Below are 23735 nucleotides of genomic sequence, written 5' to 3'. Positions count from 1 at the left end.
AAGCACGTCAAAAGTGCAAGTCGATAAATAGGTACCGCTCCGGTGGGAAGGTAAATGGCGTTTCCGTGCACTGCTCTGGTTCGCCAGAAGCGGCTTTGTCATGCTAGCCACATAACCCGGAATCTGTACGCTGGCTCCCTCGGCCAGTAAAGCGAGATGAGTGCCACAACCCCAGAGTTGGACACGACTAGACCTAATGGTCAGGGGTCCCTTTACCTTTTTACAGGACTTAGGCGGGGGGGGGGGGGCTATGTAACTCTTTCCTTCCAGCTCCAAATCCTTCCCTGGACTGCTTTCATCCTTGAAAGGAGAACACGCAGATCCCTATATCATACTGTTTGTGTGTTTTTGTGTGTGTAGGGAGGGAGCCTGGGGATATTGGGCAATTTAAGTTCTAAGTGCAACAGCTTCCACTGACCATTGCCTTAGGGGTCATCCACACTTACCGTTTGCCCCATGCTTCCCATACACAGGGCCATTCCTGGTCCATGTCTGAGCGCTTTGTTTTCCTCCATCACTTTCCTCAGGAAAACTTGATCTTTAATGCTGAATCGGAATAAACAGCAATTTGCTGCTTTGCTCTGAATCAGCGATAAAGAGTGGGTTTTTTTGTGGGGAAAGGCCCCCCCCCGGGGGGAGCGCTCAAGCACAGAGCTTTAAAGCTCAGAGCTGTGCCTAGAAACACAGCACAAAAGCAAAGTCTGGATGAGCCCTTAGTAAAGCTTAAATGCACTGCCATACCGATTATGTCTTCCTAAGTTTCTACTTTCTTTCTTTTTGGAAGTCAAACACAGTTTGAGCATAAGGTGACAAAGACATTTAAATACGCGGACATCTGGAGCACAACCCCCTTCAATCTCACACAACAAGATGTGTCATGTTCATACACAGAAAACAAGACGGCAAACGGGGAAATACCCAGAGTTTGCTTCATTATTGCTACCAGTGATTTCAAAAATATGTCAATATCAGTGCACTTGATGTACTACTACTGTAAGCAAAGTCAGGACTCCAGGAGAGCAACAGCAAAACATTACATTACAGAACACATTTGTACTCTTCAACTTTAAAACTCAGGAGCTTCTTAAAGCAAATTGCAGAAATTGGACCGGACATTCCTGATCCGCGGGGCCTCTGCTGCTGGCTTGCTTCTTCCTTGTGTAAGATGATAAGGATCTTTGCTTGACTGCTGGTCACCATGGAGACTTACATTGGTCTCTGAATCACGAGCTTTGCCTGTAAAGACATGTTCCTTCCATGAGAGCTCTTAAAGATGGTGGGCCCTGTCTTAATAACAGCATCAAGCCTGAGCCTAACATTATCTTTAAAACCTGGGATCATTTTAAAGCCTGAGAATGGAGAGAACCATGATTAGAAGGTCTGTTACATCAGGGATACCCAACACAGTGCTCTCCAGATGTTATTGGACTCCAACTCCCATCACCCCCAGTAGGCATGATGGGAGTTATAGTGCGACAACATCAGAGGGGCACCGTGTTGGCTATCTCTGTGTTATGTTGAAGGAATCCTCTCCCAACACCCCTCTACACTCTACTCTGTGGAGAATAAACCCTTTTTAGGTGTCTTCTTGCCTCATCAATATATATTTGAATACTATATAGGACAAAGATTTTGCTTAGAAACACATTGAGAGATTTTCTTTAAAAGCTACTCTGAAACAGTCTCCCATTTCACAGGGGCCACAAGACCTGCTGGATAGAAATACTGATATTTCTGTATTTCTGGATAGAAATACTGAATGAGCATCCCCCCCGCACACAATACATGCTATGGGTTTCCAAACCATGTATTCTTGACAAAAGAAAAGAAAAGACATTTGCACCATAGTTCAATCATTTCATACTGCATGCATTTTCTAACACAGAGTTTCATCTCTCTAGTAACATGAGAATATTCTGAGAATGTACATAAAACCTAAAGCTAAAACAAGCAAAAGCCAGGCTGCTTGCCTTGAAATATCCCAGGAAGCTGTAGGTTGGTTTGTGGGTTGGACTGTTTCCCTTCTTCCCAAATGAATACCTACCCTTGCTATGCCTGTACTCAGCCACTAACTTGAATGTGCCATGATTTGAGAGCCAGTAGAGTGAATGCAAACTGGTGCATCGTGTGATGTTAGTATCATAGAATCATGGAGTCATCTATCAACATCAAGTTATTTCTTAGTGCAGGGCAACAAGGCAAACATGACTGCTGTGTCTCCCATCCAAGGTTGAAGTTACTGGAATCCTAGCAGGACTGTCCCTGGGAGGGTGGGGGCAAGGCAAATTACCACACTGTGCCCCCCTCGTTGCTGCCATCTTCCCTCTGCCACCCCTCCTACTCTTGATGGTGAAGGTGGTGGCAGGGTACCCCTCCATGCCCCAGATTACATTCTTTCTGTTGTCATTGCTCTGCCTCCACCTCTTCCCTCCCTGCCTCCCTGTGAGGAGACCCATTGGATGGGTAGGAGGCAGCCTGGCTGCTGGCCTTGGTCACTGCTACCGGGGATAGAGCCATTGCCCCACCCCAGAGGTGGGGTGTATCCTAGCCCCATTCCCACAAACCCTAACTTCTGCCTGACTTCTTAATACCTGCTAAGTCCTTTGCTCTTGATTCATTTCTTCCTTTGATGCTGGAGTGTGCTTCTATGGGGCTATCTGCATATTTCATTGCTATGATAGGAAGTGATGTCTCATCCGAATCTGAAAAGGAATAGAAATAGGTACGTGTCATTTATTTTTTTACAGCTGGGTCCTGCAGCAAACTACTGTGGTATGGCTTCTCCTGTTAACTTTTCTAGTAAGTCAGACATGTCCTCCAACACAATACTCCATGTTGTTTTGCCTTCCAGCTGGTTTTCTGTTCCCCGCCCCTCAACATTCAGTCAGCTTTCCATGGCTACTTAGCTTGCTCGCCTCCCATCGGGATGTTTTTGGAATCCCTTGTTTCCCACTATCAAAAAAAATATTTTATGCTGCTGGTAACTTTGGAGTTCCCTCAAGCCTGCTGATCTCTCTCTCTCTCTCTCTCTCTCTCTCTCTCTCTCTCTCTCTCTCTTAAATATATTTTTATTAAGATTTCTTAGTTTACAAAAATACCTGCAATGTCTCTTTTTTTCAAGCTGCGTTTTCTACAGATCAGTTTCTTTTGTTGTGAGACATTAGTGTTACATTAGGAAGAAAAGGGGGGAAAGGTGGAGGGGAGAATGGTGAGTGGGGTGGGGTCGGGTGGCAATGCTTCTACAGTGGTGCCCCACTAGACGAATGCCTCGCTAGACGAAAAACTCGCTAGGCGAAGGCATTCGTCTAGCGGGAGGCTGCCCTGCAAGATGAAAAAGTCTATGGGGCTGCCTCGCAAGATGAAAATTTTTCATCTTTTCTTTTCGTCTAGCGAAAACCGCGGTTACATTGCCGCTTCGCTAGACGAAAAACCCGCTAGACGAAAATACTCGCAGAACGAATTATTTTCGTCTAGCGGGGCACCACTGTATTCTACTTAGTGTACGTGTGGGGTTGTGTGTCAGCATCACATGTGGGTTATCTTACTATTTGCTTGTTGTATTTCCTTGGTGGTGAGAGATGTTGGGGGGGGGGGTGGCCTAGGGTGTGATTGGTTGTCTTTGGCTGGCTGTAGTGAGATTTGTTTTTGTGTGAGAGTGGGGTATGTGTGTGTTTTTGGATCGGGTTAGCCAGATTGATTCGTAAGCTGTCAGCCGATTCTTGTTGTTGTCTTGTTTATGTGATAAAGTGCATGATGGGTGGTGCCTTGTTGACAACATAAGCAAGGGCACTCATGGCCTGAGCATCAGAAACAGCGAAATGATGAAATAAAAAGGAGTCTCTTTGTTCTCCTTCCTCTACCTTGTGGACATGCGCTTTGGAATGCTTCAGCGCTGCATTCGAGAGACAGTTGAGCAGATTCATGGCTGGGAACAGGATCCTTCGGTGGTCTTCCCAAGATGTCATCCTCAGTTGCCATTGTATTCCGGACCAGGAAGTAAGTGTGCATTTTCCCTTTGCCCTTTACATCAATTTCTCCCCTTTCCATCATTTCAAAATTCTTGTCCTTTAGGCACCTGAAACATAAATAAAGCAGCACGTCTAAGCAGTGGGTTATGAAAATGGCGCAATGACAATAATTATATCAGCCTCTAATGTGGAAAGTTCAACATAGCTTAGGTTCTGTTGAAGGACCTGGAATGGTGACACAATGGCAATTTAACTAGCAGAAGCCTATAAAAGAACATGCATTGAAATGCTTGCCTTCCAGAATGAGTCATGGCCATAGAATGATGGCCTCTGAACTCACAGCCCATCACCTTCAAGTGCAGGCTTTGCACCTGCCTGAAATATTAGTGGTGTTATGACAGGGTCCTGAATGGCATGAACTGTGCCTGCCATCCTCCCTTTTGTCACCACTTAGCAATATCACTGTTCTTATACAATGATGCTTATGTCCCAGTGTTCGGTGCAAATAAAGCATCGGTGGGGCCCATTCAGGTAGGATGCTATAAATAAATACTAGAATCTAAAAAAAACCACTCATTCAGAACTAATTAAAGTCAATGGTTATATTCTTCAAAATGCGGAAAACGCAGGTGGAAACATGCATTTTTATTACAGTAATTCATCCCTTCACAGAAGCAAGGATTCTTGTCTACATTAATGCTTTTCTCCACATTGTTCTCTTGTAACATGCATTTAAAGTACATCTCACCTGGGGCAGACAAACAAGACATTCCATGTAACCACCCAAATTACTGCACTAAAAATGATCCCACTGAAATTTCCAGCAAAACAAGGATCTCACGTTAACCCTAGGGGATCTTGAGTGTGGAAGGTTGAATCTACACCCAGAATCTAAGGATTCTTTTTGGATGACGTTGATATGGTCAGGTCACCATCACCTGTGAACAAACCATTTTAGGGACTTCTGTGCTCTAAATCGTGCCACCATCTATCTTGTATTTTCAAAATCACAACCACAAAAATCACCATTCCCCAGTAAAGTAGAGCTCAAGAGCTGAAATGTAAATCACATGTATTTTTGTAGGAAGGGAACATTTGGTAATTAACTCCACTAATTTGGGAACAAATTTAAATACTTTTAAAGTAGCTCCAATAAGAAAGCAGACACTATCCTATCACAAAGGGGGGTATGTGTGTGCTCCCCAGCAGCTGATATTCAGAGACATATTGCCTTTGATACAGGAGGCAATCTATCCCTTATGAATAGTAGCCATTAACAGCCTTATGCAGAGTAAAGAGTTCAGAGCAAAGCATTCTTAATGGATTGTGTCAGAGCTTACTCACTGATGAACGCTGGCACTCAGGTGAATTTTGCTTGGTACCCCATGGCTCTCCATCCGGGATGCTATATTCACTGTGTCTCCAAACAAGCAATAACGTGGCATTTTTTCTCCGACAACCCCAGCAAGGACAGGCCCTGTGTGGATCCCAACTCTGATCTGAGCAAGAGTTTTTTTGGGAAAAAGATCACTTCCACAACAGGTTTCATTTCAAGCACAATCTATCCATAAGTTCTAAAACACAAACTAAACAGTCACAAGCCATAATCCACAGTTCCCCGTGATGAGCTCTGTTGAATAATAATAATAATAATAATAATAATAATAATAATAATAATAATAAAAAATTTATATACTGCTTACATGCCAAAATGGCTTCTAAGCACTGTTGAACCCAGGCCATTGTAATTCTTCATGAAAATTGATACTATTCATAAGCATCGTGGTGCAGGGTGGGAAGCAAATCTATCAGGCTGTTCTTTCTGAGAGACAGAAGCTGAAGCTCTAGCCCTGAATTCAGAGGTCTGAAAATAAGTGCAACTCTCTCGATCACACTTGCAAGGACATTACTACAGCTGACACAGGAGGACACAATCTACCAGGAAGGTCTTGCTCAACATCCCCAACCCTTTAAAAGAAAACGGAGTTATTGAGTACACAGAATGGGAACTTCTATAACTGGAATGGGGAAATCTCAGGCCTGGGGGCCGAATGGGGCCCTCCAGGCATCGAGACCAATCCTGCAAAGACATTTGTGTGTGCTCAATGTCTCCTGTCCTTCTAGCCCTTATATCTCACATATAAAAACAGAACCCTTAGCCATATATCCCCCAGTCCAAATCTGTGTGCAGAGCACTCCTGCATGAATAGGGATCCCTTTTTGTGTTAATGCACAAGCCAGCTCCACATACTCATCCCTTTGCATGTGCAAAGCTTCCTGTTCCCTTGAACTGAATTATGGTACCCTTGCTTGGGTTGAGAGCTCTGTGTGCACATTAAATATCTTGCAATTGAAAAGAACTGATGGCCTTTGGGACATTGGTCTTTAGTCATCCCAGTGAACTTGTCAAGCCAACCAACGGGATCTTTTACATAATGGCTTTTTATTATGACAGCCCAGAAGCCTACAATTTACTTCACATGAGGCACAAATCAAGTCTGAGATTGCTGATCATTATGGCCCTACATTGCGTCATCACCATTTGCAAACAGTAAACAGATAATGTGCATGTGTCTATTAGCTACTCACTTGAATAGGATTCCCAGACACTGGATTATTTATGTCTTTTGCAGCTATGATCATTCCCAGCGCAAAGTTGGCAACCCGTTCAGCATGTGTGGATACAGGCACAGGAACACCCCCTACTACCATGTAGGCATCTCCTATGGTTTCCACCTATAAAAAAAGAAGCAGACAAACCCTGCCATGGCAATAGTCTCTGCCTGAGCTTATTATTATTCCAGGGTAAGTGCCTGGAGCCCCTGGAATCTCGCAGCGCTCAGAGATTGGGGTGGCGTGTTAACACTAGAAATACTTTTATAAATAAATGAATGCATTATGATATTAGTTAGGACTTGCCTAATTATTTTAAGATCTGGTTTTGGGGAGAGAGGGTTAGTGTGAAATATCGTTAGCACAGAATTCTCACATTTTTAATATTCAAATTATTTTAACATGTAACATTGCTGTTTTGAACAATAATATAAACCTTTTTTTGTTCTTCAAGAAACAGAAAGCATTACATTGCATTCTGTTTGTGATTTTGCGCAGCGGTTTTTAAAACCATGGCTACCCTCTCTTCTGATACAGCTACTGATAAGGAAGAGCACAGATGCCACAGATGGACCAAGCGGGCCTCAGAGGAAAACTGTCAGGATTCTTGCTCCGTATAACAACACACAGGGTGACCTCAGAGTCTAAGAATGGTTCCTTACTCCAGGTTTTCCCTAGTAGCTTCTCATCACAGGATCCTGTTTGTTATATGCACTCCTCATAAATTCTCTCTGGCATCTCGGGCTTGCCACAGAGTTTGTAACCTCAGATTTACTGCCCCCCCCCAGCTATCTCTTTCCCTCACAGATGTTTCTCTCATGGCTGTCTCACCCTGACCTTCTGCTTTATCTCTACCACTCCTCCCCGCACCCCATTTTCCTATTCTCCCACTCTCAATTCATATTCCTTCCAAACAACTTCATGGGGCTAGAGACCACCTTTGCTTTTTATCTCTCCCTTGCTTGTGTGTTATGGTCAGCACACTTCCTCCTCAACTTCCTTTGTGCATTTTGCTGCTGCTGCTACTTGCATCTCACTCCCTCGGGCCCAACTGATGTCTTTCAACAGGCTGCAGTGGACATGTGAGAGCTTTGCCCACATTGTCATCGCAAAGACATTTCCACCCCCACATTAAGGGTAAGCAGACGGGAGAAGATGCACACACTTTAGACAGGATTCAGGCAGAGCAAGGCAAAAGAAAAGGGAGGGAATCAGAGCCCAGGTACCGGGAATAAGACAGGATAGTTTTTCCCATCTCTTTTCTCCTTTCTTTTATAGGGGCTGCTAAGAAGGTGGAGCCAAAGAGAGCAGGGAATTACAAGGTGCCTAGGGGGGAGGAGGAGGAGGAGGAGAGAGAAATGGTCTTTGACACCTTTCCCCTCTTTCCCACTAACATCACTTTCATGAAATTGCAGCTGAACATTTGTCACTGACCTTGTAGACATCATGCACTGTGGTCAGCCTGTCAAATCGCAGATACATCGCATTTAGCAGGAGGACAATCTGAATAGGTTCGCACTGGGCACAAATGTTGGTGAAAGTTACAACATCGCTGAATAATATGGTGCACTCTTTAAACTCTCCTGCAAGCCCAAAAGGACAAAGGTTAGGAGTGGGGATAGTTTAGTGAATAAATGTGGTCAAGACTTGTACCTACACTCAAGTTATTCATTCATTCCTAGATATCGAGATCTTGTAATTTAATAAAAAAATAAAACAATTATGTAGCTAGTTACATAGCTAAAATTCATGCAACTGCACAGCAAAAGATCCAAATAGCCAACTATAAAATTATATATGCATACATATATACATGCATGATATAGCCTGGGGATGGGGAACCTCTGGCCCTCCAAAAGTTGTTGAACTGCATCTCTCACATTAGCCCCAGCCAGCATGGCCAATGGTTTGGGATGTTGAGAGTTGGAGTCCAAAAGAACTTGGAGAGTCACAGATTCTCCACCCTGATCTAGACCAAGAGTGATTCAGTCCCTTTTGTTATAAGAGTTATAAGCATGTGCTTAACTCTCCATCCATATAAAAACAAGAAAAGCATTGCTAGATCATATCAAAAGTTCATCTAGTCCAGCATTTAGTTTCACAGTGGAGAACCAGATGCTTCCTACAAGCTTCCAAAGCAAGACCTGGTGAGAACAGCCCTCTCTTGTTCTTTCTCCCCAGCATCTGATATTTGTCCTCTAAACAATGGAGGTGCTCTAGGAAACACCAATGAACTACCTTCTTCCCTAACTATTAGCCATACTGACTGGGTGGGAGATTGGAGCTGTAGTTCAACAAATTTGTGAAGGACCACATGTTTCCAACCCTTGGCGTTAAAATGAATGGCTAATGGCAACATTAGAGTAAGGAGGAAAGGGAGCCTGGACCAATTTTTCTCTGAAGTTCCTCGTTTTGGCCTTCCTTACAAGTTAAGCACCTGCACATTGGCCCCAAATGTTTTATCTGCCTGACGTTCATTCACCTGCCTCAACTCGTTTCCCTTCTTTGAGCTGGTTGGCCACATGCCTTGGGAGCATGGCATAGAGAAGGGCTTCTGTCTTTTTCTTCTCTTCCTCAAGATGCTTTGACAGAATCCGCAGCTCCTCTTTCTTCCTCTCGAGCTGATTGGACAGCTCCATCTCAGCCAGCCGCTGCTGGTTCAGAAGGATCAAATCCCTGGTGACATCGTGGGGGGCAATGTCGGCAATGTGCATGTGCCTCTCTTCCAGCTCATGCAGCGTGCGCAGGAGAGGGGAGCAAAGGTACAGCATGCACTGGACAGACTCCATCCAAATCATCTGACCTGATTTAAAAATAATACAGAATCACAGGTACTTTTCCTGCATGCCATTCATTTAGTTTTTTAAGTTTTTGGTTGCTGTTCTTTCCCTCCAGATTATATCTGCATTATTTAACTTCCAACCCTTCACTAGACCTCTACTCCACCCAATGTCAGGAGGTCCTGCACACAAGTAGGAGTCTAGCAGAGACACATGCCCGACTGGCATGTTCTCTCCCCCCCCCCCCCGGTCGGGAGATTCAAAATCTTTCTCCAGTTTGAACATCACAGCAACTGATACCTCAGAAGCATCAGCACACTTCAGGATCCGCAGAGTATAGGCAGTCAGCATTCAGACTCAGTAGCATAGCTTTTTGGCTAAACTACATTTATTTACATATATACACTTGGAGCATCGTAACTCAGCTCCTTCCTCTTCAGCATCATACAGCAAAGGGAGAACAAAGGACAAATGTCCTACATCATGGAAATACAGTAATAAAAACATCCTGTCTCCATCACTTCCCACAATGTGGAATGAAAACATACACCGTCATGTGATAAAACCAATCCCATGACTGCAACACAGGAAAAGAATCCTAACACCCAGAACATATAAAAAGTTGTCTCAATTATTACAATGAAGACACAATTTCCGAATTTGGGGGGGAGGATTAGGGAATAGATTTGGGGGCAGGGTGTTCCCATATTTGCTACTGTCCAGGCGACAGGCAGTGGGGAGTAACAGTGGGTGTCCCACACATCAGAACCAGGATCTGCTGCCTGAAGCAACTGCCTTACCACTCTTCAAGGGTTGGCCAGCCCTGCAGCCGGCTCTTCATCTAGTCACCTTAATCATGCCTGACCCCAATATTTATGGAGACAATGAGTTACCTCTCAGTTCTAACATAGGACGCTGCTTCCAAGATTCTGGCATCATCTCCCTCTTGGTCTGGAAAACAAATTGGCTGTTGATAAATTTCTGAACACTGGAGATGGTGAATTTCACTTCAGGGCGTACGATAATGAAGTATTGGTTGAGACGGATGCCCATTGTCTGAAGGCCTGGCACGATCTTTTGAATGCTGACTCCGGCTTGCTTCACTCTAAGCTTAAAAGATAGAATCACAACTCTTTAGCATCAGCCCCCCTAAGAATTGTCTTGCAATCCTACCTCTGGAGTAAGAACAGGAGCAGCCAGCATGGAATGGTAGCGCCACAGAGCCAACTACCTGGTAGCATTATCACTAGGTTAATAAAGCAGTGGCAAGGCTGGGGAGGCTTGCTGGAGCTGGTAGGAATTGGAGTCCAGCAACATCTGGAGGGCCAAAGGTCCCCCATCCCAAAGGTAAGTAAACATGAGAGGTAAGTCCACTATTTCCAACCCCTTGCTGCTGCTCTGACCACCCTCCATGAGTTGGAGAGTGATATTCTGAAGTGAGGGGCCTCTTGTACACATGAAAGCTTTGTTGTACATTTTAGAACCCTGAATGCATGCAGGGAAGGGACAGAAAGCTTCTTGCTTTAGAAGATTGGCCTACCATTGATGGAACACCATCAGAAGAGTGACAGGGGGCAGAGGCAGCACACTGACCCTCACAGCCCCCATCCCATTACTTAAAGGCTGGAGTGGATTTTGCATTGTCTCACATAACAGTATTATTGGGACCATGTTGGAATAATGGTGAAAAGTAGGCTATAAGACAATGCTTGATTGCTGTTCTGGCAATTTTCAGCAGCTAACTACTGCTACAAGTTATTAATCCCACTATTAATATATTATGAAACAGAATGTCTCAGGTTAACTTATCATGCGAGCAAGCTTCTAGATCAACAGTAGGCAGTAGCAGTAAACAATTTATTGCATTAGGTGATTGAATCTGTAATCCTATGCCTACTTATCTTGGAATGAGTCCCACTAAACTCACTGTGATTTTCTTCTGAGTTGCTATGCAGAAGATTGTGTTGTAAAATGGCTATGTTTGGTTCACATATGTAGGGAAACGAGTTATAATTAGTTTGACTCACCTCTTCATCAAATACAATGTGGAAAGGAAGCCCATTGCAAAATGTCTTCGGATCTATGCAGAGGGTCTTAGGATAGACAGGATCAAATCCTTTCAGAAGTCGTCCTGCAATATGGGAGGTGGGGGTGGTAATTTCAATCCTATCACAATTCCCTGATAGAATCAGTACCATTATTCAGGTAGCATGATTCTGCAAGATAATTTAATTCTCATTCATAAATAAATATTCATTCATTTCCCTCCATCTTCTTCAAAGAACTCCAGAATAATGTACATGGGGACTTTCCATGTATATGTATATGAATATGATGTGATTGGAAGAACAGGCTGAACAGATTTCTACTATACATTAGAACCTGGAAAGGGTTTTCAAAAATAAAAAAATTATGACATGTAAACACAACCATTATCTTGTGTTTTTCCTTAATACAACGTGGTCGTTTTTACTGAGATGGAACCATGGTGTAGTGGTTAGAGTGTTGGGCTAGGACCTTGGAGAACAGAGTTCAAATCCCAATACAGACATGAAGCTCATTGGGGGACCTTGAGCTATTCATCATCTCTCAGCCTAACCTACCTCACAAGATTGTTATCAGGGTAAAATGAAGAAGGTACACCACCTTGACCTCCTTGGAGGAAAGTTGGGATAGAAATCAATAATATTTAATGAAAAAGGCTGGGTTTTAAATGCCATACTGAAAGCATTAATTAATGGCGCCAAGTGCTTTTTGAAAGTTACACTTTTACCTTTTCCTATTGTCACAATTCCTTTAATTGTTTCCCAGTGACTTTTCTTGACAGGGCATGTAGAGTGGGGGCTGGCTTTATCCCTGTTCTTGTTCATAGCGCTTTCAGTATCCTGTGGAATGAACCCAAAGCAATTGCCAAACTGTTAATATTTTAAAAGTGAGAAGCGTACCAAGGTCTTTGCATCAGCAACATAATTGATGTAAAAATGGAAGGCACAAACAACTTAAATTTCTTCCTACTCTTGAATTGGAATGCTCTTGGGATATCTTCCAGTATGCTTCATTGTTTCTAACTCTTTGGAGGCAAATATCCGAATTTTGAGCATATGCCTGCATTCTGAACATGAAGTGTCTTATATTGAAACCTGTTTTCTTTTTTCAACAACAATAATAGTAGCAATAGTAGCAATAGTAATAGTAATTTCATTAATGTTGATGATGATGATGTAGAAGAAGACAACCCATTACTTTAAAACTGCTTCGACGCTATATATTTTATATATAGGTCTTCCTGCCAATACAAACATGACTTCATACAAAAATGAATATCACAGTACCTCTTTATTCAGCTGTTTTTCCACCAGTTTTCCGGAACTTGAAAGGAACGGTGAACAGGAAGAGAACTTACTTCGCCTTCTGTATGAAAATACAGGTTTTTGTGTCACAAGAAATACAATGTGCTCCTTTTTCCCTGTTCTTTCTTCTTCTTCTGACTGATTGACTATTTCCATGGAAATTTCAATGTTGAAAAAATCCAAAGCTGCTGCACCAATGATTCCTGAAGCAAAAGAAAAAAAACTAGATGTTATTGGGGATATGCAGTGATTTGTTCTGGACGCCAGTTTTATGCTTGGGGCTTCGAGTCTGAAACATTCTCTTGCCTCCATTCACAAATTGGGAATTTGTTGAATGGCTATAACTTTTCCCCCTGTTAACAGAAGTGAATGAAATTTGCAGGTATTGTAGCCCATAAAGGCTGGATAAAATCTGTTAAATTACAAGTAAATGGGTCCAGGGGCTAAGGTGCTGCATACTTTCAAAGTGTTTCTGGAGTGGGAAGGGGGAAAAGGGATTTACTTTCTAGATTTAAAAAAATCCCTCTGATTGCAAGCTAGATTTGTCAGTGAGAGCAAAAATCTTCCTCTGCACCTGCTCCCTACTCTGCCTTTTCGTTTCCTTTCCTCCATCACCCCACCCTAAACTAATACTAAGCTTAGAGACATTGCTTTTGCTTTTAGCAGACACTTGTTTGCAGCATTTCCCCCCCATGTCTGGATCACCCATGTGCAGTGAAGCACGTCAGGGGTTACTGCTTCAACGCATGCCATCTTGTAGAGATCCTGCTTCACTTTAGCCAAGCCCAAAATGCCTTCAACACACCTTGCTTCATTTCAGGATTATGCCAGAACTGGTGTTGTACAAACTCTGATAGCACAATTCATACCAACCAGCCTAGCTGCTGTATTGTGGACAAATTATAGTATCCAAGAAGTCTTCAAAGGCAGCCCAATAGACGATACAACAATATAAGTTTATTGTTCTAGCCAAAGGACATGAAAACCTACAGCATCAGTACCAATAAAAAATTACAGATAATACATCCATTCTACCAGCCAACATCCATGATGTAAAAGAAAGGTTACCAGAGACACCAACAAACTCAAATCCTGATTGATTTCAAATTAAATATCTGAATCACCATAGCAATTTATTAGGGTTGTCATACGTCAGGGATTTCTCAGATATGCCTGGGATTGAAACAGTGGTATTAGTGTCCAGGTGGAATTTTGAAAAATGGACAAAATGTCCAGGTTTTTGCCAACAGAACCAGAAAGTGTGTGTTTGAGTAAATAATAATAATAATAATAATAATAATAATAATAATAATAATAATAATAATAATATATTTATTATACCCCACCCATCTGTCCAGGCTTCCCCAACCACTCTGGGCAGCTTCCAACAGGATATTAAAAACACAATAAAACATCAAATATTAAAAACTTCCCTAAACAGGGAATCACTCTTTGCCTCTTTGGGGTGAATTTTACTTCTTGAAATATGGCAACCATAAATTTATGGCATTTTAACCAAGTCCTTTCTCCTGTTTGTTTGTTTGTTTGTTTGTTTGTTTGTTTGTTTGTTTGTCTGTTTTTCAATCATTGCATAGAGGGCCAGTCTTTGTTACAAAGATATTATACTCTAAATAAATATACAATAAGAATGATGGCAGGAATCAACACAATATGACACCACTGGGACAATTGCTGATTTATAGCGAATGGAGGGTTTGGAAGAGGTCTTTAAAGAGAAAAACACGGCGCGCAGGACATTCAGAAGACATTAATCCAATAGCTGACTATTCCACCTTTCAAAATCCATTCCAGAGGAAACTACATACCTGGTACAATATGGCACAAGCCTCGCCTGTCTGAGTAATAATGCAAATGCATTGACCCATCTTCATTCTTTTCCACCCTAAATGAAGGCGCATTCATTTCCTGAAAAACACCCAGAGTTCTTAATAATCACGTGTCTCATATTTCAGCTCATTTTTCAATACTGCCCTGAAGCAGAAAGGGCAACCTTCCTAGGCACCAAGTTAAGCACATGATCTGTGCTGTGGTGGTAATTCTACCAAATTACAATCAAGGTGTGGCCGAAATTAAGCTCACTATTGAACAAATATAGAAAAGCAAGTTGGTTTCCAAAGTTCTAGGAGTTAGGGGGCATTCCATGAGTTAATGTTACATTTATCTGGATTCTTCCCCCCCCCCAAAAAAAAATAACAACACCCTGACTGTACTCAAGCATATGCAGTGGAGAAAGGCAATCAAACAGTAGGTAAATATTTCAAGCCCAAGGTCAATACACCCAACTAATCAGAGAGAGTATGTATAATAATCATAGACATAATCTCACATTATGCTGCTGTGAACATGTGCTGTGTATGTAGAACCACAAACGTTATTTCCACCTACCTGGTAAGACAGACTTAGGTAGCTGTGCAATGCATCCAGATTCTCTATAAATTCATAGAGGTTCCCTCCCAGAGTCCGCAGCATATGGTCATAACCTGACCGCTTGCAGAATTCAAAGAAATATTCTCCAAACTGCTTCAGGACCATATCGGGGGGGACATCTGGGAAAATAATTGTCAATTAATGTTTTAGGATCAAGAACCCAGTTTAACTCGGGCTGTGTATGCAGCACACATTTGAAGCACATGACTTTCCCAAAAGAACCCTGGGAACTGTAGTTTATCTTTCACAGACCTACAATTCCCAGCACCCTTAACCAACTACAGTTCCCAGGATTCCTTGGGGAAATTCATGTGCTTCGCATGTGCTTTACATGCAGTGGTGGCTGGTGCAGACCCTCCAACATCTCTCCAATGAAAATAGGGACAACCCGTTCCATAATGATAATTTTACTATAACCCACACATCTTACTGGGTTGCCCCAGCTACTCTGGGCAGCTTCCAACATATATAAAAGCATAAGAAAACATTAAACTTTTTTTTTTAAAAAAAAAATCCCTATACAGGATTGCCTCCTTCAGACAGCTCAGGGGTCAGATAAGTTCAACATTTCTCCAAGGAAAATAGGCACATCCTAAGGAAAAGTGGGATCAAATCAGAAACCGGGACAGCTTCTCTAAATCAGGGACATCCCTGGAAAATAAGGACACTTGGAGGATCTGCTGGTGGAGTGGTGCAGGCAGGGCTGCATTGTAAGCAGAGCTTCCCAACACTGTGCGACTGCCAGCTACCAAGAGAGAGCTTGGCACAGTGTGGTTGACCCACCTTTGCCACCCCATCAGTCAATACTGAGCTTCAGTTAACCTAGAATACTTAGCTCAGATTGTTCTATCACCACTTTCCCATTTGGTTGCAATAGGATCAGGATTGCAGCTTTGGGCCCATCTAAAATTACAATTCAATCAGGGCAAAATATTTGAATCTAAACCAATTTACAACCTAATTCTCTGAAAGGGAAATGCGGTTACTGCATTGGTCCTAGGATCTGGTGCCTATGGTCAAAATTACTGCTTCACGCATTCATGGGCATAGCCAGGGGGTGTGGGGGGGGCAACTGCCCCCCAATCAAGGAAATAAATAAAAATACTTAACTAACTTACCAATTTTGTTGCAAATAACTCAGTTGCAAATAACCCCCCCAGCATAAAGTCTGCAACCCCCCCCCCCCAAAAAAAATCCTGGCTACTCCAATATGCACATTTAAATTTAAGGCATAACCCAAATCATGTTACCTGTAGTTTCAGGTGAAGTGTTTCAAGTCTAACAAATTTAAGAAATAGAAATGTTGGACTAGGCCTGATTTTCCTGGGGGAGGGGTGGAATAATTAACCAAAGATATAAAGTTAAAACAGACCAAATGATCTCTCCATGAGTCAATCGAAACAAACATTTCTGCAAGATTTTATATTGTTTTACAAGACACCACAAAAACCTGCAAAGGTGTATCTTGAAGTCAGCAATATTTGTTGGAAATGTGGCAAATATCCCACAGGACCACAAACATCAAATGCCAGCAGAACCCAGGTTCTGCATTACTTTCCAAACCATACATACCTAGAATTTTGCATGCCTTATCAATCAGCTGCATTGTGATTTCATCTCTGTAAACTTCAAAAGTCAAAAAGGTATCCTGTACTCCAGTTTGGACTCTGTAATAGAAATTAATATTTGCTGGCATTTTAATAACATTTTTAGGGTTCAGTTCAGTCTCTCATTCAGTCAGCTGGCCTGCCACTACTGACCCCTCTTAGGATCAAGCCATGTGATGAAATTTTGGGCAGTATTCTGGCATATAGTTCCAGTCATTAGGCAGGGTGAGGCCACTGCTTCAGGGGGCCGAAGCCCCCCGGCAGCACACTCACGGGTGTCCCACCTGCCTGCCCCCTCTACCATCGGCAGAGAAGCACCACCAATGCCAATTTGGGGCAAGATTGGATCCATTTGGTTGAGATCTCACCCCAAATTGGCCCTGATGGCGGTGCAGCTTCTCTGCCTGCAGCAGATGTGTAAAGGTGCATGGTATCAGCAGAACAGTTGGTGGCAGCAGTAGAAGGCATGTGGCAGCAACAGCAGGATAACAGCAGCATTTCCTGTTTTGCTTCAAGCAGTGAAATGAGACATTCCACCCTGGCATAGTTCTTTCCCGCCATTTCCATGAGGTAATCATAGGGGAACAGAAGCACACATGTGCATAAAGGGTAGTGACATGTCCTATGGCACCTGCTGTTGTGTCATGCCATGGTCCCTGGTACAAATGCAAGATGTATAATAATAATAATAATAATAATAATAATAATAATAATAATAATAATAATAATAATTTATACCCCACCCATCTGGCTGGGTTTTCTCAGCCACTCTGGGCGGCTCCCAACAGAATATTAAAAAAACGATAAAACATCAAATATTAAATACTTCCCTAAACAGGGCTCCCTTCAGATGTCTTCTAAAAGTCAGGTAGTTGTTTATTTCCTTGACATCTGATGGGAGGGTGTTCCACAGGGCGGGCGCCACTGCTGAAAAGGCCCTCTGCCTGGTTCCCTATAACCTCACTTCTCTCAGTGAGGGAACTGCCAGAAGGCCCTCGGAGCTGGACCTCAGTATATCTAACAGAAAGCCACAGTTCCATACCACAGCAGGTAATGCAATGTAAAAGGAATATTAGAAACCAGGAAACCAGGAGAGATGCACTAGCATTATAACCAAGGAAACTAATGCAGTAATCCCCAGGTCTCATCACACCCATAGATAATACTGAACTTGATGGGCTGGCGGAATGGCTCGGTATAAGGCAGATTCCTATGCTCCTAAAATGTGGGTCTTGAATAAGCCCATAGCAGCCAAGAGAATATGTCCAGAGGGAGGAAGGGAGAATATAATGCTTTCAATTAGAGTTAATAACACTTCCTAAGGATGCCTGCTGTAATACTTTCAAAATTTGAAGGGGCTTCATTCCAGTATGATGAGTTTTCAGCCACTGCTCTGTCACAAAAATGTCCACCCGACCACCATTTTACATAACAAATAAAGCAATTAGAGAAGAGTAGCATTATGTGATGAGGCAATCTCTTGCCATAGCTGTCAACTTTTCCCCTTGTTAAAGGGAAATTCCCTTATTCCGAATAGGATTCCTCGCAAGAAAAGGGAAAAGTTGACAGCTATGTCTCTTGCCTTTGTTTCAGTAATTGTTTCAGGTTATCCCCACACAGGGAAATCATTCTCCTGCAATATGGTATTCCTTCTGCTTTCACTTAAATATTCTTTGGCTAAAGGCATTTTCTTCACGGGGGACGGGACGGGACGACAAATGCTGAGTCATGATGAGAGTCTTGTGCTTCCAGGTGTTAGGCATGTATGTGCTTTTACTTTCCTTTGGGGTGGGTGCTACAATTCTATAAATTTAATCTAATGGGCAGTCCCTGCGTTCAGTCTCTCTGCTCTGAAGGCCGTACATACTGCTATGAGTTGTGGGGGTTAGGTTGCCTTGGCCCTCTTCTAGTTCCTGGAATAGCCAGGCTAGCTTCCTGGTGAGGTGACGAGCCATTAAGGGAACAAAGGAAGTGGATTGGTGCCAGAGAACAAATGGGTGGGCCCCCTCCCTCAACTGACTGGTAGTTAGAAAGACAAAGGCAAGAGCTGAGAAATTGAAGCAGGTGGAAGCCAGAGAGAGAGAAAGAGGGGCTTGATTTCTGCTTGAATCCAAGGCTGTGGCTATTGGGGAAAGCAAAGTCCTCTTGTGTGTGTTAATACTGTGAACCTCTCCATTGTGGGCTCAGGTTGTGTCTGCTGTCCCTCATTCCAAAGAAAACACAAACCCCCGGTAAGCACCTGGGACCCTTAGAATCTCACACTGCTCAGAGATTGGAGTGGCATGCAACAATATTCCTTTCCTGACAGAGTAATGTTGTGTCTTTGCAAAATGCTGCCATGGTATCTATTACCTCCACCCGCCCCAATCCCACGGCTCTGAATTCTGGTAGCAGAGTGTACTAGCCTTTGCAAACATGGTGCCACCGCTAGATGATTAGATCTACAACGCCCATCAGCATGGCCACACTGGCTGAGACTGATGAGAGTTGTAGCCCAAAACATCTGGTGTGCAGTAGGGTTGGCAAAGGTTGGGGTTGACAATACTGGGATCGAGAGACAGATCAAATGATCCACCTCAGTAGGACAAACCCCATATGCCCCTATTATGCACTGGCTGGCCTGATGTCTGAGACTATGGTGCGTTGGTGGGCATACAGAGAAGCACTTGTCAACTTGTGCCTTGCAGGACACTTCCTAAGATTTCAAAAGGTGTTTCTGGATTATGATTATTATGATTATTATTATTATTATTAAGTGAGATCACAAAGGGAACAAAACAGAAAGTCTATGAATAATTCCTCCAGGTATAAATTACCTTAATTTCTCCCATACTTCTTCACCATATTTTTCAACCACCAAAGACTTCAGGCATGTATTGATGAAGCCATACTGCAAAAGCAAATGCATGAAAATGGGAAATAGAACGTTCTCTTTTTAAAAGTTACATTTGCATCACATTGGATGATATTTGCATTTATATATATTACATGAAACTTTGGCTTGCTTTTACAAGACGAATACGCAAAGAATACAGAACCGGCCAGATAATGAAGTTTACTATTAGTGTCTTCAGGCTTATTTTGCTGTAATTCAGAATTTTTAAAATGTACCGTAATAGTCTACATGACAGACTTGAATAGATCAGTTGGTAGAGCATGAGACTCTTAATCTCAGGGTTGTGAGTTCAAGTCCCACAATGGGCAAAAGATTCCTGAATTTCAGGGGGTTGGACTAGATGACCCTCGTGGTCCTTTCCAACTCCACCATTCTATGATTCTATGACTGTAACTGATGAGTCCAAGAACATATTGAGGGGACCATGTCAGCCCGATAGTACTGAGCTAGATGGACCAGTTTCCTATGTTCTTGCTATTCAACATCCTTATCGGGCAGAAGCACAGAAACAGGAGCAAAGGAAACAAACACACCGTTCCCTTAAAAGTCAGGGAGGAATTTGCCATTTTCCTGATTCAGGGGCACACTCCCTTCATAGCTTTCTCTGCATGTCTGCTTGACTCTTTGGTACTGTTACAAAGCATATGAGAAAAGACTCTACTTTAGATGTCCAGTAATAGTCGCCCAGATTAGTATTTCAGATGATGCGCATCCCCAAAAGAAGCGCCTGATCAAAATGACCTACTTGGGTCAGTACAATTACAGGGAGCTCTTGCACACCCACTCCTCTTAGTTTCCTCTTCCCCCAGTTCATCAATAAGCACTTTTCTTCTGGACGCCCTCAGAGCTCCTTAAAAAACGAATGTCCTCCACAATCCCCATCCTTTACAGGTTTGCTGCACAGGGAGCCTTTCTCTCTTGCCACCTTCTGCGTGCCTCCCGGATCCATAAATAGGAGAAGGCATCAAACGCTCTGAGGTGTGAAGCTGAATTGAATCAGCCCCGAATCCCACAGTGTTCAACGGAGCTTAGAGATAGATAAACGCGTCTTGATAGGGTGGCGGTCTTAATAACCGCAGCGCCTCTCTGCACAGCTGCGCTGATGTGCGTCTCCAGGCCGCTAACTGGATTGCCAAAACCAAGCGCTGTCCCAGCGCACAACAAATCCTCTCTCCGTATTTCTAAGCCACTCCAGCTTTGGCAGAAACGGGGACAAAGAGGGGCAACTGGGCTTGTCAGCTTTTTTAAGAAAACGAGAATGTGCGTAACACTCTTTTCTTGACTTTTACTTGGTGCGAGGCGAGCAGAGGCTTGTGCGCTTCGGGATATTTTATTTACTACCTCCTGAATCCAGACCGACGTGCGGCCAGACGCCCCCTATTGACATCAGCCGCAGTTCCTTGGACTTCATTGGAGGCTGGGTCGGCCACTGACGCGAGGAGGGAGGGGACAGCTACAGGTTGCCATCTCCAGAATCTATTGATGCTGGTCCTCCAGCCACTTGACTGACGGGCGTCGAGTGGACGTGGTCGCCTCTGCTCGTGGCGCTGGCTACTACCAAGACGGTCTTGGCAAGACCTTAGCATGGTCCTCAGTGCCCTTGCTCCAAAGTTACTAGGGCTGCTCCGGAGCTAAGTAGCTGAGGATCCCTTGCTTTTCTTTCTCTCCGGGAAAAGCAAAACAGAGCTAAACTGGCAGCAACGCCCCCCCCCCAACTTCCCTCCCCGCCGCCCACTGCTCATAGGTTTTTTTCTAAAATCGATTTGACATAAATTCATCGGCATCTCCTCCAGATCCCGGATCCCTCTGTTAACTTTCAAAACAAAAACCACCCGTGGAAGATCGTTGGGGGTCGGTGGGGGAGACAAATAGTCGCTTACTCACCATTCTGGCGCATGACTCAAGCGTTAGAATCGTACAACATTGCTTTATTCCCGTCGCTCAGGGTGATCCTTCTGGCTCTCTGCTCCTTCCCCGGAGACGCCACGTTAGTTTGGGGACCCTGGCCAGCTCCTTTCCGCGGGCGGAGAGCTAGGATGTCGTGACTGCTTGGAAGGAACCAGCCTCTCCTCGAGGGCTCGGAAATCTGAGCGGCGAGCCTGCAGCCCCCATGCTCACTCACTCACTCACTCCCCACCCACCCCCTTCTTCGGAACCCCACAACGGGCTTGTGGCTCTGTCCTTTCTTCCGCTGCAAGGTTACGATCGGCCTGCCACGAAGTCACCTTTGACTGCCTAGGATCTGAGCTGAGCAGCCCCGTCACGAAAACAGCGCCTCTTTCTGCGCGCAGCATGACTGCAGCGCCATCTCTAATTGCCGGAGCGCAGCCATGCTTTGCCTTGCCTGGGTCGTTGCTTCTGCCCGGAACTGAAGGCGCTGTCCAGGGGTCTGTGGTGCTGAAATGGCGAGCCACAAGAGCCGCGAAGAGGCTGATTGGCGCCTTCAAGCCTGCAGGCTGTTTTAGATTAGGTACATTTCACGCATCTGATGGAACCGGCTGTGGTCTAGGGAAGCTTACGCCACAATGAATTGGTTAGTCTTTAAGGTGCCAGAAACTGAGGAAGGGCCATAGGTTTGGAACACAGCACATGTTTTGCATGCAAAAAGGTCTCAGGTTCAATCCCTTGTGTCTCCAGGTGGGGCTGGGTCAGTGTGGGCGATACTGAGCTAGATTGTTTATTTATTAAATCGATATGCAGCCCTTCCTCCCAAAGCAGTTCAGGGCAGCAAACACACAAAGGATAAGACATTTCCAGTGCAGATGCAGAGGGAGAAAGATCTCTACTTTGAAAGGCTTGTTGGAAGATGAAAGTCTTCAGTAGGCACCAAAAAGGAAACAGAAATGGCACCTGTGGTCTGGCTTGGTATAAGGCAGCTTCCTAGGTTCCCAAGACACTTTCTGGTTTTTGCTGCGACAGAATTCATGCTGAAGGGTGGCTCTGCAATGCTGGAGAAATAGCAGCACATTTCTCCACAGAAATGCTCTTCAATGGTCATCTTGGAGTGCTTTCAATAAGATGGGGGAAATGGGAGGGCTGCTTATCCTCCTCCCTAATCTAGATGCATTTGCAAAGAGACTTCACGATGAAAATGTGCAAAACCTCTATGCATTTTGTTTTTGTCATGAGATTTCAGTGGTCTCAAAGGAATGTATGCATGTGGAACTAGACTGTCACGACAGCAGAAAGTAAACAACAACAAAAGCCAAGCCTGCTGAGTTATTTATTGTACTTTTCTGCTGTGATAATAGGACCCAAGTCTTCTCAGATCCAGACACTAACCAGACCTGTATCAGCTTAGCTTCAGGCAAGGTTGCATCATGGTCCTTCAGACTTTGTCAACAAACCCCAGGAAAAAAATAATTCACAGATAAACATCAATGGCTCCTCTTCTACCTCCACTGTCAGAGTTAGCATGCCTCTGCATCCCAGTTGCTGGGAATTGCAGGTGGGCAGAGTGCTGTTGCGTTCATTTCTAGCTAATATGCTTCACCCAGGCATCTGGCTGGCCAATGTGAAAACAGGATGCTGGACTAGGTGGGACATTGGTCTGATCCAGCAGCCTTGCCTTATGTTCTTAGGTAAGAATCACAATGATTCTCATGGTTCAAAATTGCTATAAAATGAACGCTAGCTAACCTTGACCATGAACAGATAAGACTAGGTCCTTCTTAATCCATATTTTGCCAAGCGGCTTATGTTTCTTCCTCATGCTCCTTGTCTTTTGTGGATAATATAAAAGGCATCATCCTAAATGAGCAGATCAGTCAGCTGCGAAACTAATACTGAACTTGAAATATGTTTTCTCTTTAAACCCTTAATGAAAAATCTAGTAGAGGAAACTCAATTGCTACTTTGGAAAATGCACATAATTATTACTCAGATTCTACAAGTCTTACATTGCAAGCCCTGCCATGTCAACTCAGAAGTAAGTCCTACTTAATTCAATGGGGCTTACTTCCAGGCAAATGGAGCTAGTATTGTAGCCTTGAGCCCATTGAACTCAGTGGGATTTACTTCAAAGTAAACATGGCATTACTGATAATTTGTCCCTAAACACTTTCTTTAGATCC

The 23735-nt window shown here is 43.6% G+C and overlaps 1 protein-coding gene across 1 annotated transcript; it reads right to left on the bottom strand.

Moving 5' to 3' along the window:
- Positions 1 to 648: 648 nt before the first annotated feature.
- LOC117047305 (guanylate cyclase soluble subunit beta-2-like) lies at positions 649 to 21772 on the bottom strand. Its single transcript, XM_033150271.1, has 16 exons — positions 21547 to 21772; positions 19583 to 19656; positions 16732 to 16826; positions 15118 to 15278; positions 14538 to 14637; positions 12694 to 12914; positions 12135 to 12246; positions 11389 to 11492; positions 10255 to 10471; positions 9064 to 9384; positions 8016 to 8164; positions 6558 to 6704; positions 5313 to 5467; positions 3861 to 4075; positions 2592 to 2702; positions 649 to 1236 (listed from the first exon to the last, which is right to left on the bottom strand). Exons 1-16 carry the CDS (start codon positions 21547 to 21549, stop codon positions 1085 to 1087), a joined length of 2337 nt encoding a protein of 778 aa, XP_033006162.1. The 5' UTR covers positions 21550 to 21772; the 3' UTR covers positions 649 to 1084.
- Positions 21773 to 23735: the final 1963 nt, after the last annotated feature.

Source organism: Lacerta agilis, chromosome 5 (assembly GCF_009819535.1).
Source record: "Lacerta agilis isolate rLacAgi1 chromosome 5, rLacAgi1.pri, whole genome shotgun sequence".
Classification (NCBI taxonomy): Eukaryota; Metazoa; Chordata; class Lepidosauria; order Squamata; family Lacertidae; genus Lacerta; species Lacerta agilis.
The sequence above is the reverse complement of the archived record's forward strand: the minus strand, read 5'-3'. Positions and strand labels throughout refer to the sequence as shown.